Source organism: Mesocricetus auratus, unplaced genomic scaffold (assembly GCF_017639785.1).
Source record: "Mesocricetus auratus isolate SY011 unplaced genomic scaffold, BCM_Maur_2.0 Super-Scaffold_100022, whole genome shotgun sequence".
NCBI classification, from domain to species: Eukaryota; Metazoa; Chordata; class Mammalia; order Rodentia; family Cricetidae; genus Mesocricetus; species Mesocricetus auratus.
This window is the reverse complement of record NW_024429203.1, coordinates 29,741,983-29,766,427: the sequence shown is the minus strand read 5'-3', so window position 1 is coordinate 29,766,427 and position 24,445 is coordinate 29,741,983. Positions and strand designations below refer to the sequence as shown.

At 40.7% G+C, this 24,445-nt stretch overlaps 2 protein-coding genes across 3 annotated transcripts in view; one reads left to right on the top strand and one right to left on the bottom strand.

Annotated features, from left to right (window-relative positions):
- Positions 1-1,871: 1,871 nt before the first annotated feature.
- Btg4 (BTG anti-proliferation factor 4) lies at positions 1,872-20,062 on the bottom strand. 2 transcript variants are annotated; one of them, XM_040730143.1, is made up of 5 exons: positions 20,047-20,062; positions 6,266-6,464; positions 5,677-5,814; positions 4,866-5,064; positions 1,872-2,374 (listed from the first exon to the last, which is right to left on the bottom strand). In XM_040730143.1, exons 2-5 carry the CDS (start codon positions 6,436-6,438, stop codon positions 2,132-2,134), a joined length of 753 nt encoding a protein of 250 aa, XP_040586077.1. In that variant the 5' UTR covers positions 6,439-6,464; positions 20,047-20,062; the 3' UTR covers positions 1,872-2,131. The 2 variants fall into 2 exon arrangements, with proteins under 2 accessions (XP_040586077.1, XP_012968360.1); XM_013112906.3 differs by lacking the exon at positions 20,047-20,062 and adding an exon at positions 6,774-6,957.
- Positions 19,228-24,445, top strand: part of Hoatz (HOATZ cilia and flagella associated protein) — an 18,613-nt gene continuing 13,395 nt past the window's right edge. The window contains exons 1-3 of the mRNA XM_013112887.3: positions 19,228-20,503; positions 20,955-20,993; positions 21,857-21,927. Of these exons, the coding sequence (XP_012968341.1) occupies positions 20,278-20,503; positions 20,955-20,993; positions 21,857-21,927 (336 nt within the window). The 5' untranslated portion in view covers positions 19,228-20,277. The remainder of the gene's footprint in view (positions 20,504-20,954; positions 20,994-21,856; positions 21,928-24,445) is intronic.

The window sequence follows — 24,445 nt, the reverse complement described above, 5'->3', positions numbered from 1 at the left end:
TGAGCTTGCTGCTAAAATTCCTTCCCCATAGGAGAGGTACGCAACATATACCCTTTCTAAGCTCAAAGACAAACTGAGGCATGATTCCACCAAAGTTCACTCCAGGGAACCAATGAGTTTGCTATGCCTCCTTCCAGAGCACAGGTAAGGGGTTACTTGCAGGAGTGTGGGCACCCCTCCCCCCAACAGGCCACACCTGAAAAGTATTACCCAGCAGGGACGAAGGCTTCCCAGTACCCATATGATTGGAGATCCCCTCCCCTACTCTTTCCCAGACTACATATTCTAACACCCCATGAAGGCCACATAAAAATAAGGCAGAGTTGTACACAACAGGTAGTAGGGAGGGGCTAGGTACACAGGTGAGGGTCTCTGCCCCTCTCTGATCCTTTCAGAGGGATCAAAAAAATCCAACTGGGATGATCTCATGCAAGGGGACAAAACTGAACACCCAAGAGGGAGGTTGCTTGTCTCAGAGACTCAGAATAGACCTCCCTGGGCACCAGGCACACCCATGGTGCACACACATGAAGTTTTTAATGACAGAAGAAAGCCAGGGAGATAGCTATTAGTCAAGGGTTTGGTGTTTAAGCATAATGACTTGAGTCCAGATCCCCATCACCCACTTAAAAAGCCAGGCACTCATGCATGAGCCTGTAATCCCAGCATGCGGAGGGAGAGACAGGAAGTGTGCAACCAGCCAATCTAGCCAATGAGAGAGCTCTAAGTGAGTGACCTTGTCTCAAAAAAAAATGAGAAGAAAACTTAAACAGACATGCAGAGTAGACTCCTGACCTTCACAAGGAAGTGTTCACACAGGCACATGTGCATACATATGAACATGTACACACACACACACACACACACACACACAATGACATTGTGAATAAGTGACAAAAATGTAATCATCCTAACTCAGATGGTGGGTATAGCAACAAATAGATACATGTAAAATAAGAAAAGTTTTAGGTACTGTACCAACATGATGCTGAATTACAGATACAACTTAAGAAATTAGATATTTGGGGAAGGGCATGCAGGTGCCATAGTACACACGTGGCAAGCAAAAGACAGCTTGGAGGAGTGAGTTCTCCATTCCACCACATGAGTCCTCAGAACTGAACTCGGGTGACAGACTTAGCGGCAAGTCCCTTTACCCACTGAGCCATCTGAAAGCCTTGTGTATCTATTCATAAATATGTACATATGCAAAATGTACCTGCAACATGGCCACCATTTAATATTAGTAATGGTTGCATGTGGCTTGCTCATAAGAATTTTTATTTCTTTCGGTAGTGAGCTTCTTTGCTTGGTTTGAATTCTTCATAAGAAGCAGGCACTGCTTTCATAAAATAGATCATATCAGTAGGTCTATTAAATTTTAGTAGTAAATCAAACTTTTCAAAAGACAAACCAAGGGAATTCTCTTAAGTTCCCAATAGGGCTGGGTGTTTGGTGGCACATGCCTTTAATCCCAGCACTCAGGAGGCACAGGCAGGTAGATCTCTGTGAGTTCGAGACCAGCCTGGCCTACAGAGCTAGTTCCAGGACAGCCTCCAAAGCCACAGAGAAACCCATGTCTGTAAGTTCAAGACCAGCCTGATCTACAAGAGCTAGTTCCAGGACAGCCTCCAAAGCCACAGAGTACAGAGAAACCCTGTCTCAAAAACAAAAACAAAAAAAAAAACAAAAAAAATCCAATAAGTTTTTACTAGCTTTATATGATAGACTGGTTACCATAAATATTAAAGATGAATCAGAGGACTTTTCTGTCAGGATTACTCTTCCTTAATTGAAAACCTACTTTTAAAACCATGACTACACAACAAACAAAAGACTTAAAACTTGCTTGCAGCAAACTGAACTAGCAGTTTGTTAAAAACATAGTACATTTATTTTAACTCTTCCTTCCTATAATTAATTTTATTTTATCACAGGCAAAATCTCAGTTCAATCACTTTACTAGACACATATATTCACCAGCGTTACATAAAATTTTATATAAAGTTAAATAAGAATTAAAAGTATAGCTAAAAGTTGAGTGGTGATCTGTGTGCAAGGTGTCACCTTGTACACTCTCACCCCTGAGAGAGTTCTTTCTTCTAGTGAGGGTTATTTATTGGCTTTAGCCTCATTTTTGCTTTAGGGAAGACAAGGCCCCTTCTTCAGGCTCACTCGGTGCTGCCTGGTCACTGTGCAATTGTGTGTTGACCCAGTGGTACCTGTCCACCCGGCGCCCAGTAGGCCTGCACCATTTAGGGTTCCTGGTCACTGGGTGGTAAGCAGTCCCCAGGAGGCTCCCACGACCATCTGCCAAATGTTTTCTACGGGGAAGGCAGAACCACGGTTGGAAGGACGGTCTGAAATTTTCAACCTGGGAAGGAAAAAGACAGGAAAAATAATGTGTGAAGGTCACAGGACTGATAGATAGCTCTTGAGACTATTAGCCCATAACTCAGAAGTGAAGTCCCTCGAAATCATAGGGACTACCAACTAAGAAAATCAATGTAAACAGCCATCTTCAGAAAATTTACAGCATTTTATATCCCTTAGAGAACATCATCAATTCACATCTCTAAGCAGAATGATGTTTTCTTTCTTTTCTTTTATGTGTATGGATGTTTTGCCTGAACGTGTGCCTGTACCGTGTGTGTGCCCCGGGCCCACTGAAGTCAGTCAAAACCAGAAGACAGTGTCAGGTCCCCCATCAATGGCGGTACAGTCGGTTATGAGCACCCTGTTCATGGCTGTGTTCACTACTGAACCTGGGCCTCTTCAAGAGCATCCAGCTCCCTCAAATGTCAAGCCATCTCTCCAGCTGCTCAAACGAATTCTTAAGTGAAACTAAAAATATATAAACTGTCCTATAATAAGGCCTTTAATCCTAGTTACTTGGAAAGCTGAGGTGGGAGAATCAGAAGTTTAACGCCTGCTCGGGGAAATTAGTGAGACCCTCCCTCAAAAAGAAAAGAGGAGGTCATGAGATGGGGCTGGAAACAGGGCTCGATGTCTAAGTAGATTTCTATCATGCTAGGTTGAATCCCCAGAACCACACACAAAAAGAACAGAAACATAAAGCATTTCAAATGTGTATCTCTCTCTCCCTGGGTTTATCCTTACCCCGCTCCCTCCTGACCCCTGCCAGCCCATTCCAAAACTGTCTAAAAAATAAACTCTGGGGTCAGACCCATTATAAACATCCTAAATAATTAACAAATATGTCTTATAGACCACACTCTGGAAAGACATTTCTATAGAACAGTTTAGCCTCCTACAAATCTGAACCCTAGATGGAAGATGTCTTTCCTAAAAATGAAGTATTGTATACTTTTAAACTGCTACACAGACACAGAGAGAGAGAGAGAGAGAGAGAAAGAGAGAGAGTTTTAAAATTAAAAGGAAGATATTTTCCAGTAATATAACAAAAGTTTAATATGTTTCTGACCCATAATATATGATAATACATAAGGACTTCAAAAGAAATTTCATGAAAGAATTTTGAATATTTAATTTCATTAGTGTTATCTATTACAGGGATTATTTTTCAAATTAATTAATTTTTATGAGAACAGGCCAATTTTAGGGAAAATGGTAAAGCAGATAGTAGAACTAGTGAAAATTTTTCAAAAGCTTTTCTACTAGGTACTTAAGCCATATGAATGCTAGGAATCAGTACACTATCCACATTTAATGACCTGGAAATTCCATGTTTGAGAATCAAGTCTTAAGTCGGGCGTTGGTGGCGCACACCTTTAATCCCAGCACTCAGGAGGCAGAGGCAGGAGGAGCTCTGTGAGTTCGAGGCCAGCCTGGTCTACAGAGCCAGTGCCAGGACAGCCTCCAAAGCTACACAGAGAAACCCTGTATTGAAAAATCAAAAAAAAAAAAAGAAGAAAAAGAAAAAAAGAGAGAATCAAGTCTTAAGAAATAAATGACTTCAAGAAGAAAACAAAAGAACTAGCTTCTATGATGATGTCAAATTTTAAGATTTCTTTGTTTTGTAATAAAGCAACGTGGAAGCAAAATACTGGCTGGTAACTGCTAAAAGGAAAACAACTGAATATTAACATATGTGGTTAAGACAAAAGCATGCATACAAATTATTGAGAGAGAATCTCTTCAGATTTGGTTTTGTTTTTTTCAAACAGGTCATGAAATCAACATAAGATGCCTGTTATTATCTACTGAACACAATCAAAGTATTGGGGGGAAGCTCCTAGTAAATATTAGTATCGTTTCATGCAACTTCAATATAAATGTGCATCTCTAGTGGTGGGTAATGAGTCTATTGGCTTTGATGCTTTCAGTGTTTTGTTTTGTTTGGATAAGCTGCCTTGAAACTGACTATGGCTTTTTAAAAAGGTTTTTTATTATTGTTTTGTTTTGAAAGCAGACTGTACTAGTGCAAAATAAAAGTGTTCCTGTCTTTCTTAAACAGCCTAGGCTTTCTCTGGATGCTATGCCATTTTAATTAATAAAATCTACTAAACTGAGCAAGGAGGCACACACCTCTAACCACAGCACTCAAGCAGGTGACAGGCAGGAGGATCAGATGTTATGGGCCAGCCTGGGCTATTTAGGGAGTCTCAGACTTACAAACAAAACCCACTAAGTATTACAATTTAACCTGAAGGAAACTAAGTAGAAGGAAAGTCCAGTGCTTCCAAGTCCTATGTAAAGAAACAGGACAACAAAAGATCACCTCCCTTATAAACTCGGTCAAGTGGTGACAATACTAGGGCGTGGGGGACAGAAAATGTTCTGACATTGGGAGGAGGGCTTCTCTTTGTGCTCTCACTCCTTCCTGCTGCTTCTCGGGAGCCTGTTCTTTTAGAATTAGAATAGCATGCTGTACCACACACAACCTGATAGATGCTCTTGGGGTTGTTGACTTTGGGAATGACTCGGGGCTCCCTGTCACAGCTTTCTTCATCAGAAGACGTTCCAGAAGAACAGTCTGCAGTGGCCCTGTTAACTGCGAAGCTGATGTGCTGAGCAAGTTCCCAGTTCTCCCATCTGCCTTTGAAAGAAGCAATTGTAAAGGGATGCTTTTTTTCACCATACCTATGTAGGAAAAGAAAATACTCATTAGAGACTCAACAAATATGGTCTCTCTGTCTGAAGACACCACACCAACTTTAACTTTTAAAAAGCTATTTTAAAGATCCTGGCTCTTTTAAAAAACAGACTGAAGGATAATATAACCTGAAACTACTATGATGTTATAGTTAGTGGCTATATCCTGTGACAGCTATTCTGTTTAATTGGTCAGAAAGAAAAAACAAAAACAAAAAACAAAACACACACACACACACAACCTTTTTGTTCCTTTTGGGTCGTTTAATGGACTGAATTGTCCTCTGAGTTAGCTGATTCCTCTGCCTTCCTGGTGTTTCCTACCCATGAAAAGTTGTAAATCTGCAGTATGCAGTAGGTTGCAATGACCCAAGTCGCATTGCAAAAACACTGCAGTGCCTTTGTGCTTGCCAATTCAACCATCCCTAATGGTTTTCCAGACAGCTCTAGTAAAAGTCGGCATCTGAAGCCGTGATCAAATAGTGTCCCAGTTGCTAAGCCAATCCTTTGGGCGTCATCTTTCACAAAGGTACATAGAGCTCACTAAACAACCTTTGTTCCCAAGGGGTCACCAAGTACACAAACCATGAAGTTACTCACCTACAGCACACCTCAAAGGGATCGACCCATATAGTCATCTCCTTTGGAAGACCCAGGTGAAAAAAGTTCACATTGCTCTCAGAGCAAGCCCTTTCTAAAACAGGGTCTTTATTCTCATTGTTGTTTATCCTGATACACCTGAGGAGAATATAGAACAGGAAAGGGGACAACGAAGGCATCATGTTAAGAGGTACGTCAGCTGGAAACCACATCATGGGTACAGATCTTGCCTTACCCACCTCTTCCCATCCCCCCACCCAGGCTTACAGATGGAAATAAAACGTCATTAACTTTTGCTGCAGCAACTCAGAATGGGTGTCGTGACATTAAATCACAGTGAGATCACCAGATGTCCACAGTCTGTCTTTTATGGCAAACAGATGAGAAATTGTCTAGTGCACCTCACTTATAGGTCTGCAGTGTTCAACTATCCACACCTCTTTATTTTAGACCTATGTTCAAACAAATTAATAGGAGCTCATAAAACATCCCTAACTTGGAGACAGACAAAAAAAAATAATGTTGCCTTTTTCTAGAAGATGCTACTGCGGGCTGATTGCTCCTTCCCCCGTGCCACGTGAGCTCTCACCTGAAAGCCTGTCCCTTAGAAGGACAGTCAGGGTGCCAATGACCTCTGTACTTTTCAAACAAGATGGTCATCAGCTTTAGTGCAAAAGCATCTACCTGTTGCGCACTCAATTTCTCGTGTTTTTTCACCAGTCTTGTGACAAAAAAAACTGCTGTTGCAATTTCATCTCTCATGATTCCAAAGCAGTCTGTGTGGAGACCTGAAACCATCACAAAAAGGGACCACAGAGAGATGAGGTTTAATTTATCAGCAATACGTAATTTAGGGCTGGAAATTTATACCCATTAAACTTAAATTGTTTGCTTTTGGGGGGGGGATGAGTCCTCAGTGAATAACACAACAACAATACTCCACACCTATTCTTCAACCTTCTTGTTCTCACACTTTTCCCCAAAAAAAAGTTTTTAAAAGTTTAAGATACTTAAGCAATCAAGATAAAGCATAAGTACAAAGCTACTAATGTGGACAGTAGATTTCACCAGCAGCCACTTTTTAAGAGCATACTTACAAAGAGTCAAGCATTCAGGGCTCAGGGGACGGCAATTGGGAAACGTGGCTTACAAAAGCTGCACACTAAGAGTAAAGACTAATAAAAACACATTATCCTTGCCAGGAAAACTTCTCTAGTCCCCCCACAAAGCGGGCCAGCGTTAGAAAGTCAGCTCTACTACTTGTTGCCAACTGTTGCTCACACCTGTTTGGTGAGGTTTCAGCTACTCCATATATGCCTGGCTCTCAAAGCTGATTGGCAGCTCACCCCACACAGGCAGTCTCCATTAGGACAATCACACAGCTTTCCCCAGGACTCATCTGATTCCCCCACAGAAACGGAGACTGTTCTCTAGAGTGTTTAAAGATGTACCCACTCTACGTGTGTGTGTGTGTGTGTATACATGCATGTATGTACGTGTATGTGTATGTGTGTGTGTGTGTGTGTTGAATACCCACAATTAGTGACCAGCTTCTTCCACAGTGAAAAAGAACTGACTCTCTGACTAAGAAGCCTATTTCATATCCAAACAGCAGACAGACCTTATAAGGAACCAATTCCCCCACTTGGATGTTGTACCTATGCAACCTAGTCTTCCACACTGGAACTATGCAGATTATATGTAATCCTCCCTCAAGGGGTGGGAGGTATTCTAAATATTAGCTATTTAGCCTCCCAAGTCTTCTAATTTTAGAGGCTAAATTTTCTCAGCTTGTTGGCAGATGTTTCTTGTGGATATATTGCTCAGATCGTACAGGGTGGCAAGCTGGCATTTGGATGAGCGTCACACTCATCCAAGTATTTTAAAGTATTTGCTCACAAAGCTGATAAGCACTCGAGTGGGACTGCCACCTCCCTCGCCCTGTCCTCGGATGCAGCATCAGGTGGCCTCCCCTCGTTGGCACCGACATCACACATCACGTCACTACCTCACACTGAATTTTCAAGTACACTTCTTTTTTTCACTGAGGTTTTGTCACATCTTTCTCTTGCAGCATGGCAAAATGTTTAAGAAGTCTGTGAATTTGCAACTTAGCAGCTCACAATCTGTTAGCTGAGTGTGGTGACGCACACCTAGAATCTCAGCTCTCACGAAGGTTGGGTGGGAATGGAGGAGCTTCAGTTCAGGAGGCAGCTGGGCCACCAAAAACAAACCAAAACAAAACACCAAAAAAGAAAAGAACACAACATAAAACAAAAGCCTGACTACCGGCATAATCTTGGCAACTGGTTTCAAATCTTCATAACTTTCAGTTTCCTGTCAGTGAATGCAACTTCACGGGGTTGTTATCAAGATTTCAGTAGATAATTAATACACCTGGCCATAAGATGCAGGGAGGTACTACAGAGGAACGGTTAAAAAGAGAATAGCAAGCATCTATAGAGTCAGTATTGTGGGTGTGATTCCCAGCCTTCCATCTTATTAGGAGCTTGGCAAAGTTCCATACGTGCTCTAACCTTCCCAACCCCTGCCTGAAAAGATGGGAATAAAGTGAGTGACGAACTAAACGACTTGCTCCATACTAATCCTTTGCACTGAGATGGACCCCAGCTCAAGCCAGACTCCACCACTCTGTTCCTCCATTTCCTCACGCACAAACTAACAGGGCACACTTCTTAGGGCTAATGTGAGAATTAAGTGGGAAATGCTCAGGATACCTTGGAACTCAGTAAACGCTCTATAAGTGTTGGGTATTGTTGCTTCTGCTAGCAGCTTGACTGTGATCTTGCAGGGATCTTGCCAAGGTTAGATTATAAAACTATGCATAAAGTATTTCACAGACCACCTAGCATAAAGTAAGTGCTCAAAGGGGCTGTCTGTCTCATTACCAAATGCAAATGATTTTATATTTTTTCTATGCCAATTTTAATGTGGTGCTGGTTAGGTTGAATAGAAAGGTACATAATGTAGCTATGCTATCATATGCTACTGTGTTTCATGATTTATTTGAGGTGCTGCAGTGGAACCCAGGGCCACACACACACTAGGCAAGCACTCAGTCAATGAGCCTTGTTTCCTGTGCAAGTGTTAAATTTGGGTCATTGCTACAGTGAATTAAAATTTTGTTATTTAGCCAATTATCTCTTTTGGTTTGCTGACATTTGTGCATTTAGTAACAATACTATCAGTGCCTTCCAAGACACTAGTTGAACAGGATGAAGACCAAGCAGAGGCTTTCACAAAGCCTTAAGAATTGCCTCCTCCAATTGCCTTTCTTTCTCTTCAATCAATTAATTCTCTCATATGCAGTGGAAAGATTCAGTGGTAAAATGAAGGCTTCACAGATTACTTTTCAAATGTATCAACATTTTCTTACTCTGGGAAGAGAATAGTGCTACCATATAAGGAGAAGGAATTTTACCCAGACATGGCCGCCTTGTCCTAAGTAATCCCAACTTTCACAACATATAGGAACCATCTGCTTGGTAAGAGTGAAGAGACTGGGGTCAAGATAGCTGATGTACAATTTAAGTTACCTACCATCTTCCCTTTTTATGGAAACTGACCCCTTTTATTCAATTCACAACAACTCTGAAGGGTCACTGTATCTCTACAGTTTCCCATAGGACAGGCCAAAACCCCTGCCACAATATGATCACTGATGGCATCTCCCTCTACCCAATCCATTATTTTTCACTTCCCTAAAGCCTCCCACCTTCAAATCCCAACTCAGAGTCTGTTTTAAAGGACCCAGTCTCGGACATTTTGGGCTAGGCATGTGAAGAAACAGAATATAAAGTGAAATTTGAGTCTATATACTTACTTCCTGGCCGAAATAACTCATGACTAGGGGTAGTAGAATATGGGTCTGGATAGCTCCTGTCATATTGGAGTGGCATGAGTGTCAAGACTCGGCACTGGTGAACTAAGTTATAATGCAGATGCTGCAGACCGTCCTAGACATTGAATATCCTTGAGGCATTAGATGTATAAAAATAAAAATAGTATAGGGACCACTGAACTAGAAAAGGACCACTAAAATAGAAAGTTGAGTACCTTGTCACCTCAAAATGAGCATCTACAATCAAATTAAGGTTAATTTAGTTCAATTCAGGATTTATATGTGTACTACATCTAGAACATATGAAAACAAGGCAAAAGTGAAACTGGGACTTGAATGATTTACCCTCTTGGTATCTTATTTATTTCAGCCATCCATGATGTATTTCTCATTCTTTACTCAAGAGAGATTGCCAAACTACTATGCTTTGGAATCACCTTTAAAAAACTGAAGGCTGCCTCCTCTGACACTAAGGTTGAACTAGAAATGAGTAAAACCTATACATCAGCGTTTTTATTTAATTTAGAGAATACTTTATTAGTTTCTGTAATAAAACCCTATAAATAAGATCTTCCATACTTGATACAGTGTGTTACCCCTGTACAAATGGAAGAAAAAGAAGTTTAATGTTTCTACACTAATATGGCTATTAATATCCTTAAATGCCAACTCAATATGGTAAAGTGGGACACTTTTTGCCAACGCTGACAGCATAGCTAATGCTCCAGAAATTCCAAACACACACACACACACACACACACACACACACACACACACACACACACACAGAGCCAGACAGACAGACAGACAAATAGATATAGATGTCCAATAGCAGACTACATATATCAGTAGCAACAACTACTTTTCCAGGTTCTTCAGTCATTTGAATGAAATTGTAGAGATGCCAGCACTCAATATCAAGATTTTTAAAAGCTTCCCAACTGGTTTAATGAGCAGCACAGGAAAAAGTCATTAACTCAAATCTCACCTTGCTATCATTGAGATTTTTAAATCATATTACATATTTAACTGCTCAACAATGCCTTAAGAGATTATTATTATATTTCTTATTCTCGTCTCCTTTTGTCATCTTCCAGGCTTTTCAAAGAATGTTTTTAATTGTATTAGAAATGGCAAAATCAAAAATTCAGACTCACTGCCTATTGCTGAATAGAACTTGCTTTTGAACTCAAGGCAACATAGACATTAACAAACACATGCTTTTCCTTTGAAAATGATTGCTGTTTATATTATTAAATCAATGGTGCCAGGCATTTAATAGTTCTTTTATGATTTCACCTTCCCAGAAGACATACTGTCATCTACACTGAGTTGGTGAGGCACATTCACTTATGAGGTTTCTAACCTTCCCCTAGCATTATTTTCGGCAGCAGGTCCAAGCAAGCCTTGGGAAGCGTGAATAGAACCATATAATAAGGGTGTACTTATATTTCAGGAAAGAACAAGCAAAGAATAAATATCACGCAAAACTTCCTTCAGTTGCTTATGACTTCGAGCACCTGATCTCAGTTGCCTCTTTCCCATGAATGACATCTGTTCCTCCCATTTGCTGACAGTGATTTCCTTCTGACGGCCCACTAACATTAATCATTTCTGCATGCTGAGTGGGTCAAACAAAACACACAAACCGACCTTCCCTTTCAAGAGATTTATAATATGGAGAAGGAAAACACACATATGCAAAAGATATTGTTCGAATGCAGTATTTTAAAGATGAGATACTCACAAAATGACTCCAAGTTCTTAGTAACCAAGAAAAATGTTGAAATAAGTAGTTCAGTGGGATGGTCAGGGCAAAACCAAACAAATACTGATTTGTTAAGTTTAAAACTGAATTTCCAGTGACTACTTAATGCTGGGTACTAAATGTCTATTAAAAGGATATGAGGGGGCTTACAACTTGGCTCAGTAAGTAAGGGTGCTTACAGCCAAGTCTGACAACCTGAGTTCAATCCCTAGGACCCACAAGGTGAAAGGAGAGAATCGTCTACCATAAGATGTCTTCTGACCTCCATATATGTGCTATGGTATACGTATGCCCATACATAAATAAATGTAATTTTAAATAATTTTATAAAGAGGGGATATAAGAACTTAGATCCAACATGGACCAGCCTAAGTAAACCTCTTAATTCATTGTTTGGTTGTTAGGTTTTGTGATTTTTTGTTTGTTTTATTTTGAGATAGTCTCATTATATAGCCCTGATTGGTTTAGTGATTACTATGTGGTCATGCTGACCTCGAATTGCAGCAATCTTCCTATCTTTAGCCTTCCAAATGCTGGGACAACAGGCATGTGCTACCATGCCCAGTTTTAACCTCACTTAGCTAGAAAACGCTAAAATTCCAAAGGCAAAAATCATCTTTCCACTGATCATGTATAGTGTCCAAAGTTCCCATTTTAATACATCTATTCCCTTAAGACCTTGTCTTTTAAGGAATTCTTTTTAAAAATTGTCAAGTGAGTTATCTATAGAACAAAATGGTGGTGTTCTGTCTTCTGAGATTGGGTAAGGGAGCTAAGCCTGTGTAAGATGCCACAGAAAATGGAGAAAATGAGACTCCAGGCTATTGAGTGAGGAAGATCAGAAAGAGAAGGTGGTATGAAAGATACATTCTCCTTTTTACTATGCCTGTGAGAATGGCGCAGAACATGGAAACGGCCTCATGTGAGGAAGTTTCCAAAAACTCAATTTCTCCATATTAAAATGTGGATATCAACTTGATTGGTAAAGCATGGTATAGCCAAGCCCCTAAAGGCATCAATTAAAAAGTAATACATGAAGCAGAAGAGATGGCTCAGTAGTTAAGAGTGCTTGCTGGTCTTGCACAGGACCCAAGTTCAGTTCCCAGCACCCATGTTGTTGGGAAGCTAACAACCACCGGTAACCCAGCTCCAAGAGATCTGATGCCATCTTCTTATCTCCTGGAACACCCAAACACATGTGACATTTACTCACATAGCACAAATAAATGCGCATTAATCAAAATAATAAAAATCTTTTATTAAGAAGTGAAGTACGACCGGGCGTTGGTGGCACACGCCTTTAATCCCAGCACTCAGGAGGCAGAGGCAGGCAGATCTCTTTGAGTTCCAGACCAGTCTGGTCTACAGAACGAGTTCCAGGACAGCCTCCAAAACAATACAGAGAAACTCTGTCTCGAAAAAACCAAAAAAAAAAAAAAAAAAAAAGGAGTGAAGTATTCAGTCCTACATTTGTCATCTTGATTTTAATTAAACTTTATCTATAAAATGAATTTATTTATGATTATAGCATTTTAAGACAAGGATATTAACTTACCATAATTATTAAAGCATATTATACAAATCAGTGGGTCTCACTGAAGGATTTCACCTTCCATACCTAATAAACCCCCTTTCCTTTTTAGTTGCCATGTGTGATGGAAACATGTGATACTTGTCTGTGTCTAATCCATTTCACCTAATATTCCCAGTTTCCATATATTTCCTTGCTATAGTTATAGCTAACTGCTACTCCTGTATATATACCATATATTATTCATCCACTCATCCATTAACGGGCACCTGAGTAGATTGCACGTCTTGTCTATAACATATAGGTACCACCTCAGAAAATATGTGTATTCAGGTATTTTACTTCAGAAAAGTAATTTCAAAAATTACCTAAACTGAACATTACATTTTATTGATTGATTTATGAAGTAATAAACAGGATTATAATCAGTCCTACTTAATTTTTTTGAGACAGGGTCTCACTGTATAGCCTTGGATGGTCTACAAGTTACTATGCTGGCCAGGCTGGCCTCGAACTCACAGAGATCCTCCTGCCTCTGTCTCCCAAGTGCTGAGATTAAAAGTGTGCACCACTACATCCATCTCCTGTCTAATTTCTTTACCATTCATTCCTTAAGCTGTAAGTTATATTTTTAGTCTCACCTATTCATTTGCAAATGCATGTCACTCTTAATAAAAGCAGGAGGACACAGGTGTTTTAGCAAAAATTCACCATCACTGGAAGCCTCTTCAAAACAGCATATGTATATGTACACCATTTAAGAAAACAATGAGTGGATTCTATTCCCTATATATAATCTTAATCTCACTGTATCCAAACTGCAGTTAAAGAAAATTACATTAATTGTTGAAACATAATTTTCAAGTGTTAAGTTAGCATAAGACAGTATAGTAAAAATAATTCAGTGTGAGAAAGTATTTGTACACACAGTATACTAATTTAATAAATGTGTCTGTACATGTGACCGCATTGTATATTGTTTTAATCAAATAGTAAATTAAAAATAAAACTATAGGTGGCTGATATTTTTATTAATGGAAGATGCTAACTATAGACTGAATATATTGAGTTCAAAAGAAAGAAGAGGAAGAATGAAAATGAGTAAAGGCACACGGAAATATTTTCCCAGGAAGTAGGACCTGAGCTCAGACTTTAAGCAGGCTATATATAGATGAGCTAAGAGAGGAGAAGACAATACAAACTTAGCTAAACATAAATATTGGGAAATCCTTGAGATATATGGTACAGGTTTAGAGGAAATGAAGAAGTGAGTTATAGAATTGCTAAACTATATAAAAGTTCCATAGAGGAATCAAAAGGCCTAAGTGTGAAATGAGGACCGTGCAGAAAAACTCAGGAGTTAAGTACACCCAGAACAATGCCTGTGAGGACAGCACAGATTACTTTCATTCTTGTAAATAAATTAGTTAACAAGGTAGTTTCCTATTTTGGCTTTACAGAGTTAAGAATACATGCTAGACCATTGCAGGAAAATGAACTCTCTTTAACAACCCACCTAGAAAACTAGTTAGCTGTTCTGAAACCCCAAAATTACTTTTACAAATCAGGAATCTACCTTAAATGACAGAAGTCAATCTACAACCAGGTAAATTAATCTGTCTGCATCCAGCCTAGGAAGGACCACCTCATTTAGCGTGTGTCTGGGCTCAACCCCGCTACAAAAAAAAAAAAAAGAAAGAAAAAAATGGCATTCCACTGTTGAGCACCTACTTCATACTTCCTACCTGAACCATGACCAGCAAGAATAAGTTGCCATATCATTGGAGACTTCATTCAACTCTTTGACCTTAATTTTCACAGTTTCAGAAAACTGCTAACCCTCTTTTTAATTCTGACCTCTTTCCAGAGCTTCAGTTTAAATACTTAACTCAATCCAGGCTGAGACTCAAACTCATCACAAACACCCTCTGGCTATGTGTTCCCCTCAGCTCCTCAAACAGTCACTGAGAGTTGGTAGCTGACTTGTTAAATTGTGAATCAGCCACCAAAGCCTGTGCAATTCCCTTCACAAAAATCTCTTACGTATCCTGTATTTCTTTCATCACTCCATATCCAGATTTGCTTTTTAAAAAAATCATCTACACTGCATCTCAGCTTCCTCTGTAACCTATGCTACTCACCCTCCATAAACAACACACTTTGCATACATCAGGGGCTGACAGGCCAGAGAATGATACTCAAACTCCCTTGACTAATAGTTCAAGTCTTCCAGGCCTACTTCCCACTATGCTGGAGTTAACACCATTTTTTCTGTGTAGGCCTCTCTTTGTCCCATATTTTGGTACTTTTTCCTATCATTTCCCAAACAGTTACAGAGATAGCACTAGAATTCAGGATTCCTTAAGCACTTATTAATCTAACCACCTTGACATACAATATATTTCTATGTGATATAAATGTATTATCTAGGCATTTCATGCATTAATTAGTAATAATTGGTATATTATGTTAATATAATTAACATAATTTAACTCTCTTAATTATCTATGTAAACAGTCTATCCCTCCAAGTAGACCACATCTCTGGAGACTATATTCCCTAGAGATAGGAAATACAAGAATTGTTCCTGCTGCTGAGTCAGAAGAGCTCCAGCAACCTCAATTAGGAAGCTATTTTGTTAGATTGTTTATGATTTGCCTAAAAGATGAATTAACATTAGATACTGAAAGCAGCACTATTGATTAATCGATAAATATAAACAAGAAGCTAATTAAGGACCTAGTGCACTCTTCTTAATGGGAGTCCAGTGAGATGGAACCAGACTCATGGAACTCCTGGCGGTTCATGTTAGCTCAGATGAAAATCTCGTCTCATAATTAAACAGATCCATTGATTTGTAGTTTTTCAAAAGCTAAATTGACTTCAACCCAGCCTTGCCTCAACTTTATAAACTAGTTCCTAAGTGTACTCTCATGAATATTAATAAGTTCATCTGGCATTTGACAATCTTAGTCTACATAAAAAAATTCCCTAGCAAAGACTATGCATTTTAAAAACAAGTTTTAAAAAAAAGATGCTAAAAGCAATTATTTTCTAATAAGTGTTATTCTTCCCTTCTTCCATAGCAATAACCTTCAAAAAGCTGCAGAAATAGCTGACAATCGAGAGGCAGTATCAAGAATTCAAGAGCTCAAGGGCAGCCTGAGCTAACTGAGTCCCTGTCTAAAAACAAACAATAGCAGATGTGGAGATGTTATGTTTGTGTGTGCTGAAGGAGAGAGTCGTCTCTCCCTCTATAACCCTCTACACAGGAGTAGCAAATTAAGCAAATATAAATTTGACAGACTAATGTACGAAGTTCTCGTTTTTTGATACTCTTCTTGGTTTCCTTCCAGTCAATAACTTCACCCCTTCTCCTCAAAGGTCCTTCCCCATCTCCCTGATCACCAAAAGCCCAGAAATTGAAACAGTAAACAGTTCCTCCTCAAGGTGCATTTTAACCACCACAAGCATTCCTACTTAGATTAAAACACGAGTCTCCCTGGTGTCTAGACATGCCTAGACATGACCCGCAGATGCAATGAGATCGTGGAGTTTCTCTAGTAACTGAAGGCCGAATCAACAGCAACCCTCAGAACAAGCATTCTTCTCTGTTGCTGCTCTTTTTCTAACAGAACTAGAGCATAGACATTTTTTTATTGTCATTTTACTTTTCACCTTGAAGGAAAATATTTTACAGTCTAAAATTCAAGACACTATAGCTTTGGATGGCAGCAGTCAAACTCAGGTAAGATATTTAAGATGCAACTGATAATCAGGAAAAAACAGCTAGATGAAAGCAGTAAGTGTAGAGTAAAATGGAGCAAAATGTAAAATAACTGATTTTGTAATGATATCTACACAAAATTTATAACTTGTCATGTTGTTAGTGGAATGGAGGTTATTCTACTAGCTTTATTTATTTGTGAACATTCAAATGACATTTTGTAGCATATAACATAGTTCCTTCCTCAAATACAGGAAGAATGAATACAAAATATAGTTACTTGCAAATGATGTCTTTTGCAAGCTAATTTTACAATTACCTGGCATTTTCTTCTTGACTTTGATTCCTTTCACTTAAGTGTTCATAAAACAGACTGTGATTTTGAAGAAAAAATATTCTACCTTTCATTTTCAAAGATAATGTTAAAATATATGCAAGTTTATTCTTGGGAAGTTCTTGAGTTTTAATGGTTTGAGTTTGGAATTTGTGTTGAATATTCCTGATGACTAGCATGTATTCATGTTATTAGTGGCATCTCTGAGACCATATATTTGCTGGGCTTAGGTGTATAGCTAAGAAGTTTCCCTATGTAGACTGTAACACTTTTTGGATCAATACAAATGGGTATTATTATACTGTGTACACATGAAGACAACAGTCTGGGGAGGCTACTTCCAACTGAATTCCACAGAGTTTGCAATCAGAGGATGTATATCCTCTCTGGTTTCATAGATAAATGAAAAGAGAGGAAAGACTAACTTAAAGAATGGAAATATTAGTGAGGATGGAACAGAAATTCTGTCACTGTCCCCTCAGTGCCTCTATTCCAAATATACACAAACACACTATTCGCTGTGAACTAAAGAGCAAGGAACATTTAACTGTCACAGACATTGGTTCTCGGGCTTTGCAGACCTCACTCTAGATGCCCAAATCTACCCTTGTTTCAATGATCGACTCAAAAATCTCACCTCCTTCAAGACTGGTGTCTGTCAGCTCTTCCTTACACCCCACCCCCAGCCCACCCCCCCCACCCCCCAACCCCCGCCGCGAGCTTCTTTCTATTAGTAAAATCTATCAGTTTAGCGACTTCATACTGCCTGGAACAGTCACTAATGTGTGACCACCTAGACTGTCTGATGGATCGTAGAACCAATGCCCTTCGGGTGCTAAATAAGTAACAGACATTTAAATAAAACAGGAGCCCAAAGAGGGAATGGTTTCCTCAAGGCTTACCATGAGATCACAAGAAAACAGTGACTTTGATCTTTAAAGGACCACACTTTGACCACAAGGGGGTTGGTTCAGTGTTTCACTAGGAGAGTTGAGCGGCCCTCACCTCATTGCATGACCCTATAAAAGGCAATCCTAAGAAAGAACTCAGATATCGGCAAGGGCAATCCTGCAGGCAAGTGGACCTGGGAACTTCTTGGGCAATAGGGAAGAAGAAACGAATGCAGGTCTTTGCGCCCCCTACTACACCATCAAGATAAACCTCTCAAGAATCTGTGTCTCCATCTCCCAGGCCCCCTCCCAAGAGGCTCTTCAGGAGCCAGCCCATTGCCCCTTCTAGTAGCTTCTGCCTCCCCTCCCCCACTCGCCCCGCCCCCTCGACCTCGGGGTTCCAAGGGCGGTTGGTCGCAGAGCCTCGGCCACTTGGCCAGTAGGAGCTGCCTGGCGCGCGGGGTGGACAGAGCCTGCTGTAGAGTTGGGGCTGGAAGCCGAGGAGAAGTTGTCGGAGGCGGGTCAGACCCGGAGTGAGGGAAGCAGGAATCTGTCCGGATGCCCAGGGGACGGGGGGCGAAGCGGGAGGGTCTCAGGGAACGGCGGGGACAGGGGCCCAGGCGCCCGGGGGTCACCTGGGGTCGCGCGCGGCCCTGCGGGGATATGGAGGGGCCCCGGGAGCCTGAGGCATCTCTCGCTCCGCCACCCTCGGCCGTTGGCTGTCGGCCGTGATGAAAAGGGGGCGAGGAGCCCGACCCTCGGGAGCTGCAGCGGCGGACACCCGGTGCTCGGTTTGTAGGCAGTGTAATTAGCTGATTGTACCGCGGTGCTGACAATCACTAACTCCACTGCCATCAAAACAAGGCACAGCATCACCGCCGCCCGCTGGAGGAGAAGCAGGCGGCCGCAGCCCCGCTGACTCTGCAGAAAGCGGAGGCCGGAGCCGGGATGCGTCAGCGAAGGGGCCCCGGAGCACGAGGTCTAAGTGCAAGTAACCCTCAGAGACTGGTGGCCTCCTTTAGGGACCGTTCGGCTACCTGTGTTTAGGAACCAAAGCAAAACGGTCCAGTGATATGCAAAGGGCACCGGTGTACACCGGCCTGAACATCACAAAAAAAAAAAAAAAAAGCCTGGAAGAGCCCCCCAGAACAGTTCCTGCTGCCTGCTGTGATTCACTGCCTGTTTCCACTTCTGAGAAAGCTATCACCAAGGCAGCAACTAGAGTCAACCACAGCTTGACTGATGATTCGCTGGTCACAATCAACGTCTGGGAGCACCAACTGCAGGCTTTTTCTATGAGTCTAGTTACTAGGCAGTGTAGTTAGCTGATTGCTAATAGTACCAATCACTAACCACACGGCCAGGTAAAAAGACTGAGATTCCTCCGACTGAGCCTCGTGGGCGTCGTCGATTTGGTGAGGACAGGGCCATAGGGAAATGCTCATACCATCTATTACCTATTCAGTTGTTTAGGAAAAAAAAAACTAGCACTTAAGCTGATGAGTATGCAATGTGTGTAGTGTGTGCAGTGTGTGTGTGTGTGTGTGTACACATGTCAATGATTTTTAGATATATTGGAAAATATAAATTATCTCTTAGTTGATCTGGTCACTATATTGACTTGTGATTATAAATCTTTGGACTTTGCCTGACACTATAATATTAATAAAACTCTGAAAAATAAAGTGCCACAAAAAATGCCAGCTATTAATATTATCATGTGTCCATTTCCTTTCCCAAACTGGCTTTAGGGTGTCCATCTTAGCGCCTGTCAATCCCTGAAGTAATTAAATTGTTAATTACTATACAAATAAATTCTCCAGGGAAAATGCTCACACGTGATTGTGAACCTGTTTGTAAGGATAGATTAAAAATGTTTTCATAATTTTTCACGGAGTCGGGGGGGGCTCAACCCCGCTTTACTAGATTTTTTTTTAAAATGACAACCGTTGCAGTCTAAGCAACTTTTGGTGTGAATAATTAGCAAACACAATTTAAGGCCAGCTTGTTTCCTAGGATTTGTGCTAAAAGATTTGGGAGGCTTTTTAAACACACACACACACACACACACACACACACACACAAACTGTATCCATGGGTACCTCTCGACCCAGTTCTGGTAGGACATCATGCCGCCTTGATGTCTCAACGTAGACCTGAGAACTACGCGCGTTAGGGTGCTGAGCCTTGGCAATCTTGTCCAAAAGGGGAGCTCTTCAAGTTCACTTTATTCGTGTTTGGGGATCTAAGACACTTAACTGCTATCCACTGACTCCAGGACTGTACGCATCACAAAGTTGATGGTTTGACTCCAAGGCTTGACTGACCCCGAAAGCTGTGACCTCGACAGAAGCCAGCTACAGATGGGCCACGAGAGCTCTAGGATCTCTAAGGAAGAAACCCAGGCTTTCCTGTGGTGACAGTTACCAACTGGACGGTTCTCCGGTGGGGGCGGGGCGAGGGAACTAAGGGTAGCGTCCTGAGTCACCATGGAGACAGGGCACCGTAGCAGTCCTAGCTGCGAAAAGGATTCCCAGGAAATCTGCTCCCCTGGATTACTGGTGTTCACAGGCTGCTCGGAGCAGGATGCCAACTTGGCTAAGCAATTTTGGCTCGGGGCGTCCATGTATCCCCCTACCGAATCTCAGCTGGTGCTGACCAGAGACAGCTGTCAGAGGCTGCCAGTGGCGAGGCAGTCTAAATCCCTTGTGAGGGGTGAGTAGCATTGCTGCCTTCTGGAAGGAGAAACTGCCCAGCCTAACTGTAAAAGAATCAACTGTCTGAAGAATGTAAACAAGCGGTAAAAGGTATACGCAAATAGTTCTGAAACTGCTGCGATTCTCCACTGCAAAAGTGGAATTATTGTCAATATAAAAGCCTAAGAGTCCCTTAAGTGACGGCTTCTATTTGGCAAGTAAGATGGGTTAATCTAAGAAAATGATGTGTGTTGGCTAAAAAGACATTAGAAAACATAAAATTTGAGTTCAAATTTGAAAGCCTGAGAAAAAGTTGGAGGTAGAGTCAAATTTAGGAACCGCCTTCCCTGACTGACAAACCTCTGGCCAAGCATGTATAAAGTGTTGTTATTCAATATTAATAGGTATAGAAATCCAAATACTTTAATGTCTGCTTTTCCAATAACTTGCTTTCCATTTGTATTTCTTAGAGAAAAATCCTGCTTGCTCCTTTTCCCTTGATCATAACAGTAAGTACCAGGTTTTAAACCCCTCAATAGGTAAACTCTCCAGACTGTCCCTACGATTTTTTAAAATGTAAATTTTTACACTGTGGTATAATTGAGTTGCATACCCCATATCTTGCCTCGGGGCCCAAACCATACAATCAGAAGATAACTTTCTGCAATGCGTGACTAGAAACGCAGATTAGCGTCTCTGATCCTTCATGTAAGGATTCAGGCATTATGCTGACCTGCCCCTGTCACCTGGCAGAATGCGCTCAGGCAGTACCCTGGTCAGCCCAGGTGCAAAGGACCCCTTTAAAAGAAAGACCTCCGCCCACTTATGCTCTCTTTCTGCTCTTCTCTTTTCTGCTCTCTCTTTCCTGATCTCTTTCCCTTTCTCTTTCTTGCTGTTCCTCTGGAACAGACAGTACTTTCCTGTCTCCCTCTTCTCTTCTGTCTTCTCTCTCTGTCTCTGTGTCTCTTTACCTCTTTTCTCTTTCCTTCCCCCTTCCCTCCCGTTTCTAATAAAACTTCTCACTAATCTCTGTCTGCCTGGCATGTTTGTCCCTCCACCTAGGTCATCCTTGCCTGCCATGGAATCGGCCAGGGTCCCCTATGTGTATTATCCTAACACTACAGGCACTTTCTCTTCAGAAACTGTTTCTTGTCTCCACTCATGCTTACTCGTGATCTAAAGGGATTAAAGGTTTCCTGATGGCATAAATAATTAATTCAGTCTCCAGCTATTTATGATTCTGGTTATAAAGTTTCAAAACAGTATATATTTGTGCCCCTCCTGCTCTACTAACCCATATCCAATTTTATGTTAGCACTACAGGAATCATGATAAAGTTATTTCAGATTAAATTTGACTTTATTTACTCTAGGGGAGGTGGATGTCTTTGCTAAAGTCCAAAAGATTCAGGAATCTGAAGAGAAAGCAAAGTATCTCCAAAAGGTGGGTCAATGCTTCATTTTTTCTGATTTTCATTACTCTTCTAAATAATTTTGATAAATATTGTTTATTGGTGCTGAGTATATTTTACTTTTAAATACATGCAAATGAGCTTTCAGATATCTCAGCCTTGAAAAACTTTTTGTTAGAATTTTAATTAAAAATTTAGAAATTCTCGGGGGCTAAAGATATGGGTCCGTTGTTAAGAGCACTTCATCTCTCAGAGGACTAGAGTTTGGTTCCCAGTGTCCATGGCAGATGGCTCATTGCTGCCTGTAACTCCAGTTCCAGGGTATCTGATGCCCTTTTCTGGCCTCGGTGGGCAGACACACACATCTTTTATAAGCTAGGTCTAGTAGCACAAATCTCTATTCCCAGGGGGGTAGAGAAGCAGAGATAAGAGAATCAAAAATTCAAAGCTAGGTGCTGAAGAAATGGATCAATGATTAGGATGCTTGCTATGCAAGAATGAGGACCTGTGTTAAAATAATCTCCAGAACCCTTGTAAAAAGGCAGGTATGGCTTCGTGCCATTGTAACTACAGTGCTGTGGGAGATGGCAATAGGAAGATGGCTGGGGCTTGCTAGCTCCAGGCTAATGAAAGACCCTGTTTCCAGGGAAGATACAAGATACCCAATGTCCTCCTTTGGTCTTCACATGCAAAGAAGAGCACATACCAGCACAAACAGTGTGCATATCACACACACACACACACACACACACACACACACACACACACACACACAGAGAGAGAGAGAGAGAGAGAGAGAGAGAGAGAGAGAGAGATTTAAATTTAAGAAACAGATAGCAAGGATACTTTGAGTTCACAAATATCAAAAACTTTCAAGGCTAAGTGGAAATGTAGAGTTGACTCAAGGCCTGCTTGAGAAACTTGGTGAGACTGTTTCATAATTTTAATAAATGTTAAAAAGGACTGGGTGTATAGCTCAGTGGTAGAGTGCTTACCTAGCATGTGGAAAGCTCTGGGTTTGATCCCTATTACTACAAAAAAGAAAAATGCATTCTATTAAACTTTGGCTATTGTCAGTCTCTTCCAAAGCTCACAGGAAATCAGAAACATAAACACCGACTCACTTTTCAAAAAAGCCTCAAATCATGCACAATAGTCTAAGAACAAAAGTATTTTTAAAGTGGGAAAACTGTTGTCTTAATAGGTCAAAACCAAGAGAACCAAAGCATGAGTCTGTCATCTGGACCTGTTTTAACTAAAAGCTGATAGTAAACACATTGGTGTCCTGAAGCATTTTTTTGGCAGCCACATGATACAGCTTTTAACTCAGCAGCTAATATCATGATTAATAACAACACTTAGTTTGATCCGTGGATAAACTATTTCATTATCAAAGCAGAGATAGAAAACCTATTTTAGCCTAATGTGTTTAACTACTGAATATATTGGCAAAGTCTAAAGGACATGCTGGGAATTCCACATAAATTACAGATCAATTCACTTGACTTTTCTGGTTGCAACAATTCACTTAAGACTACTGGTGATTATTTCAAACAAATTAAGTGATTAAAAAATTAACACTTTCTTCTCTTTTTAGAATATTAAGTACTAGACTCTGTCTCAAAAAATTTATAACAGGATTTTATAGGATATATATATATATATATAGTGTGTGTGTGTGTGTGTGTGTGTGTGTGTGTGTGTGTGTGTGTGTGGGTAGGTAGGTAGGTAGGCACACATTCCATTGCTTGCCTGTCAAGGTCAAGTCTCAGGAGTCAGTTCCCACCTCCTACCTTGCTGAAGGTCTTTCTTATTTCTGCTGCTGGCCTGTTTCCAGACGATTCCATGTCTGCCTCCTGTTTTGCTGTAATTGCAGATGTGAACTACTATGTTTGGCCTTTTACATGGATTCTAGCATCAAACTTGAGTTTTTAGGCTTGTGTGGCTAGTGCCTTTACCCACAGAGCTATTTTCTCACCCCTTACAGGGATGATATTTTCATTTTTAAAATCACATTTATTAATTATTTGTGGGTGGGGTGTGTGTATGTGTAGGTTAGAGGACAACTTATGTGAGTGGGTTCTCTTCTTCTGCCATGTGGGTCCCAGGGATCAAACACAGGTCATCAGGCATTACAGCTCATGTCTATATTCTCTGAGTCATCTCTCTGTCCCCCTTTATAGGAAATTTTTAAGCCTAATTTTCATTAGAGCTGGGAGTACAGTTCAATGGTACAGTACTTGCCTAGTATGCATGAAGCTGTAGATTTAATTCAATTATTGCATCTCTCTCTCTCTCTCTCTCTCTCTCACACACACACACACACACACACACATCCTTGAGCCAGGAATGATGACTTATCCCTATAATCCCAACAGCTGGGAAGCTAAGGCTCGTGAATTTGAGGCCAGCCTTAGCTACATAGTGATCCCTAGGCAATTTCAACTGCTTTGGTACTTTTGCAATTTAATTTTCATTGTACTTCTTAATTTTCATTGTACTTCATTTTAGGAAGGGATTAGAAATAAAAGTTAAAGACAAACTTAATAG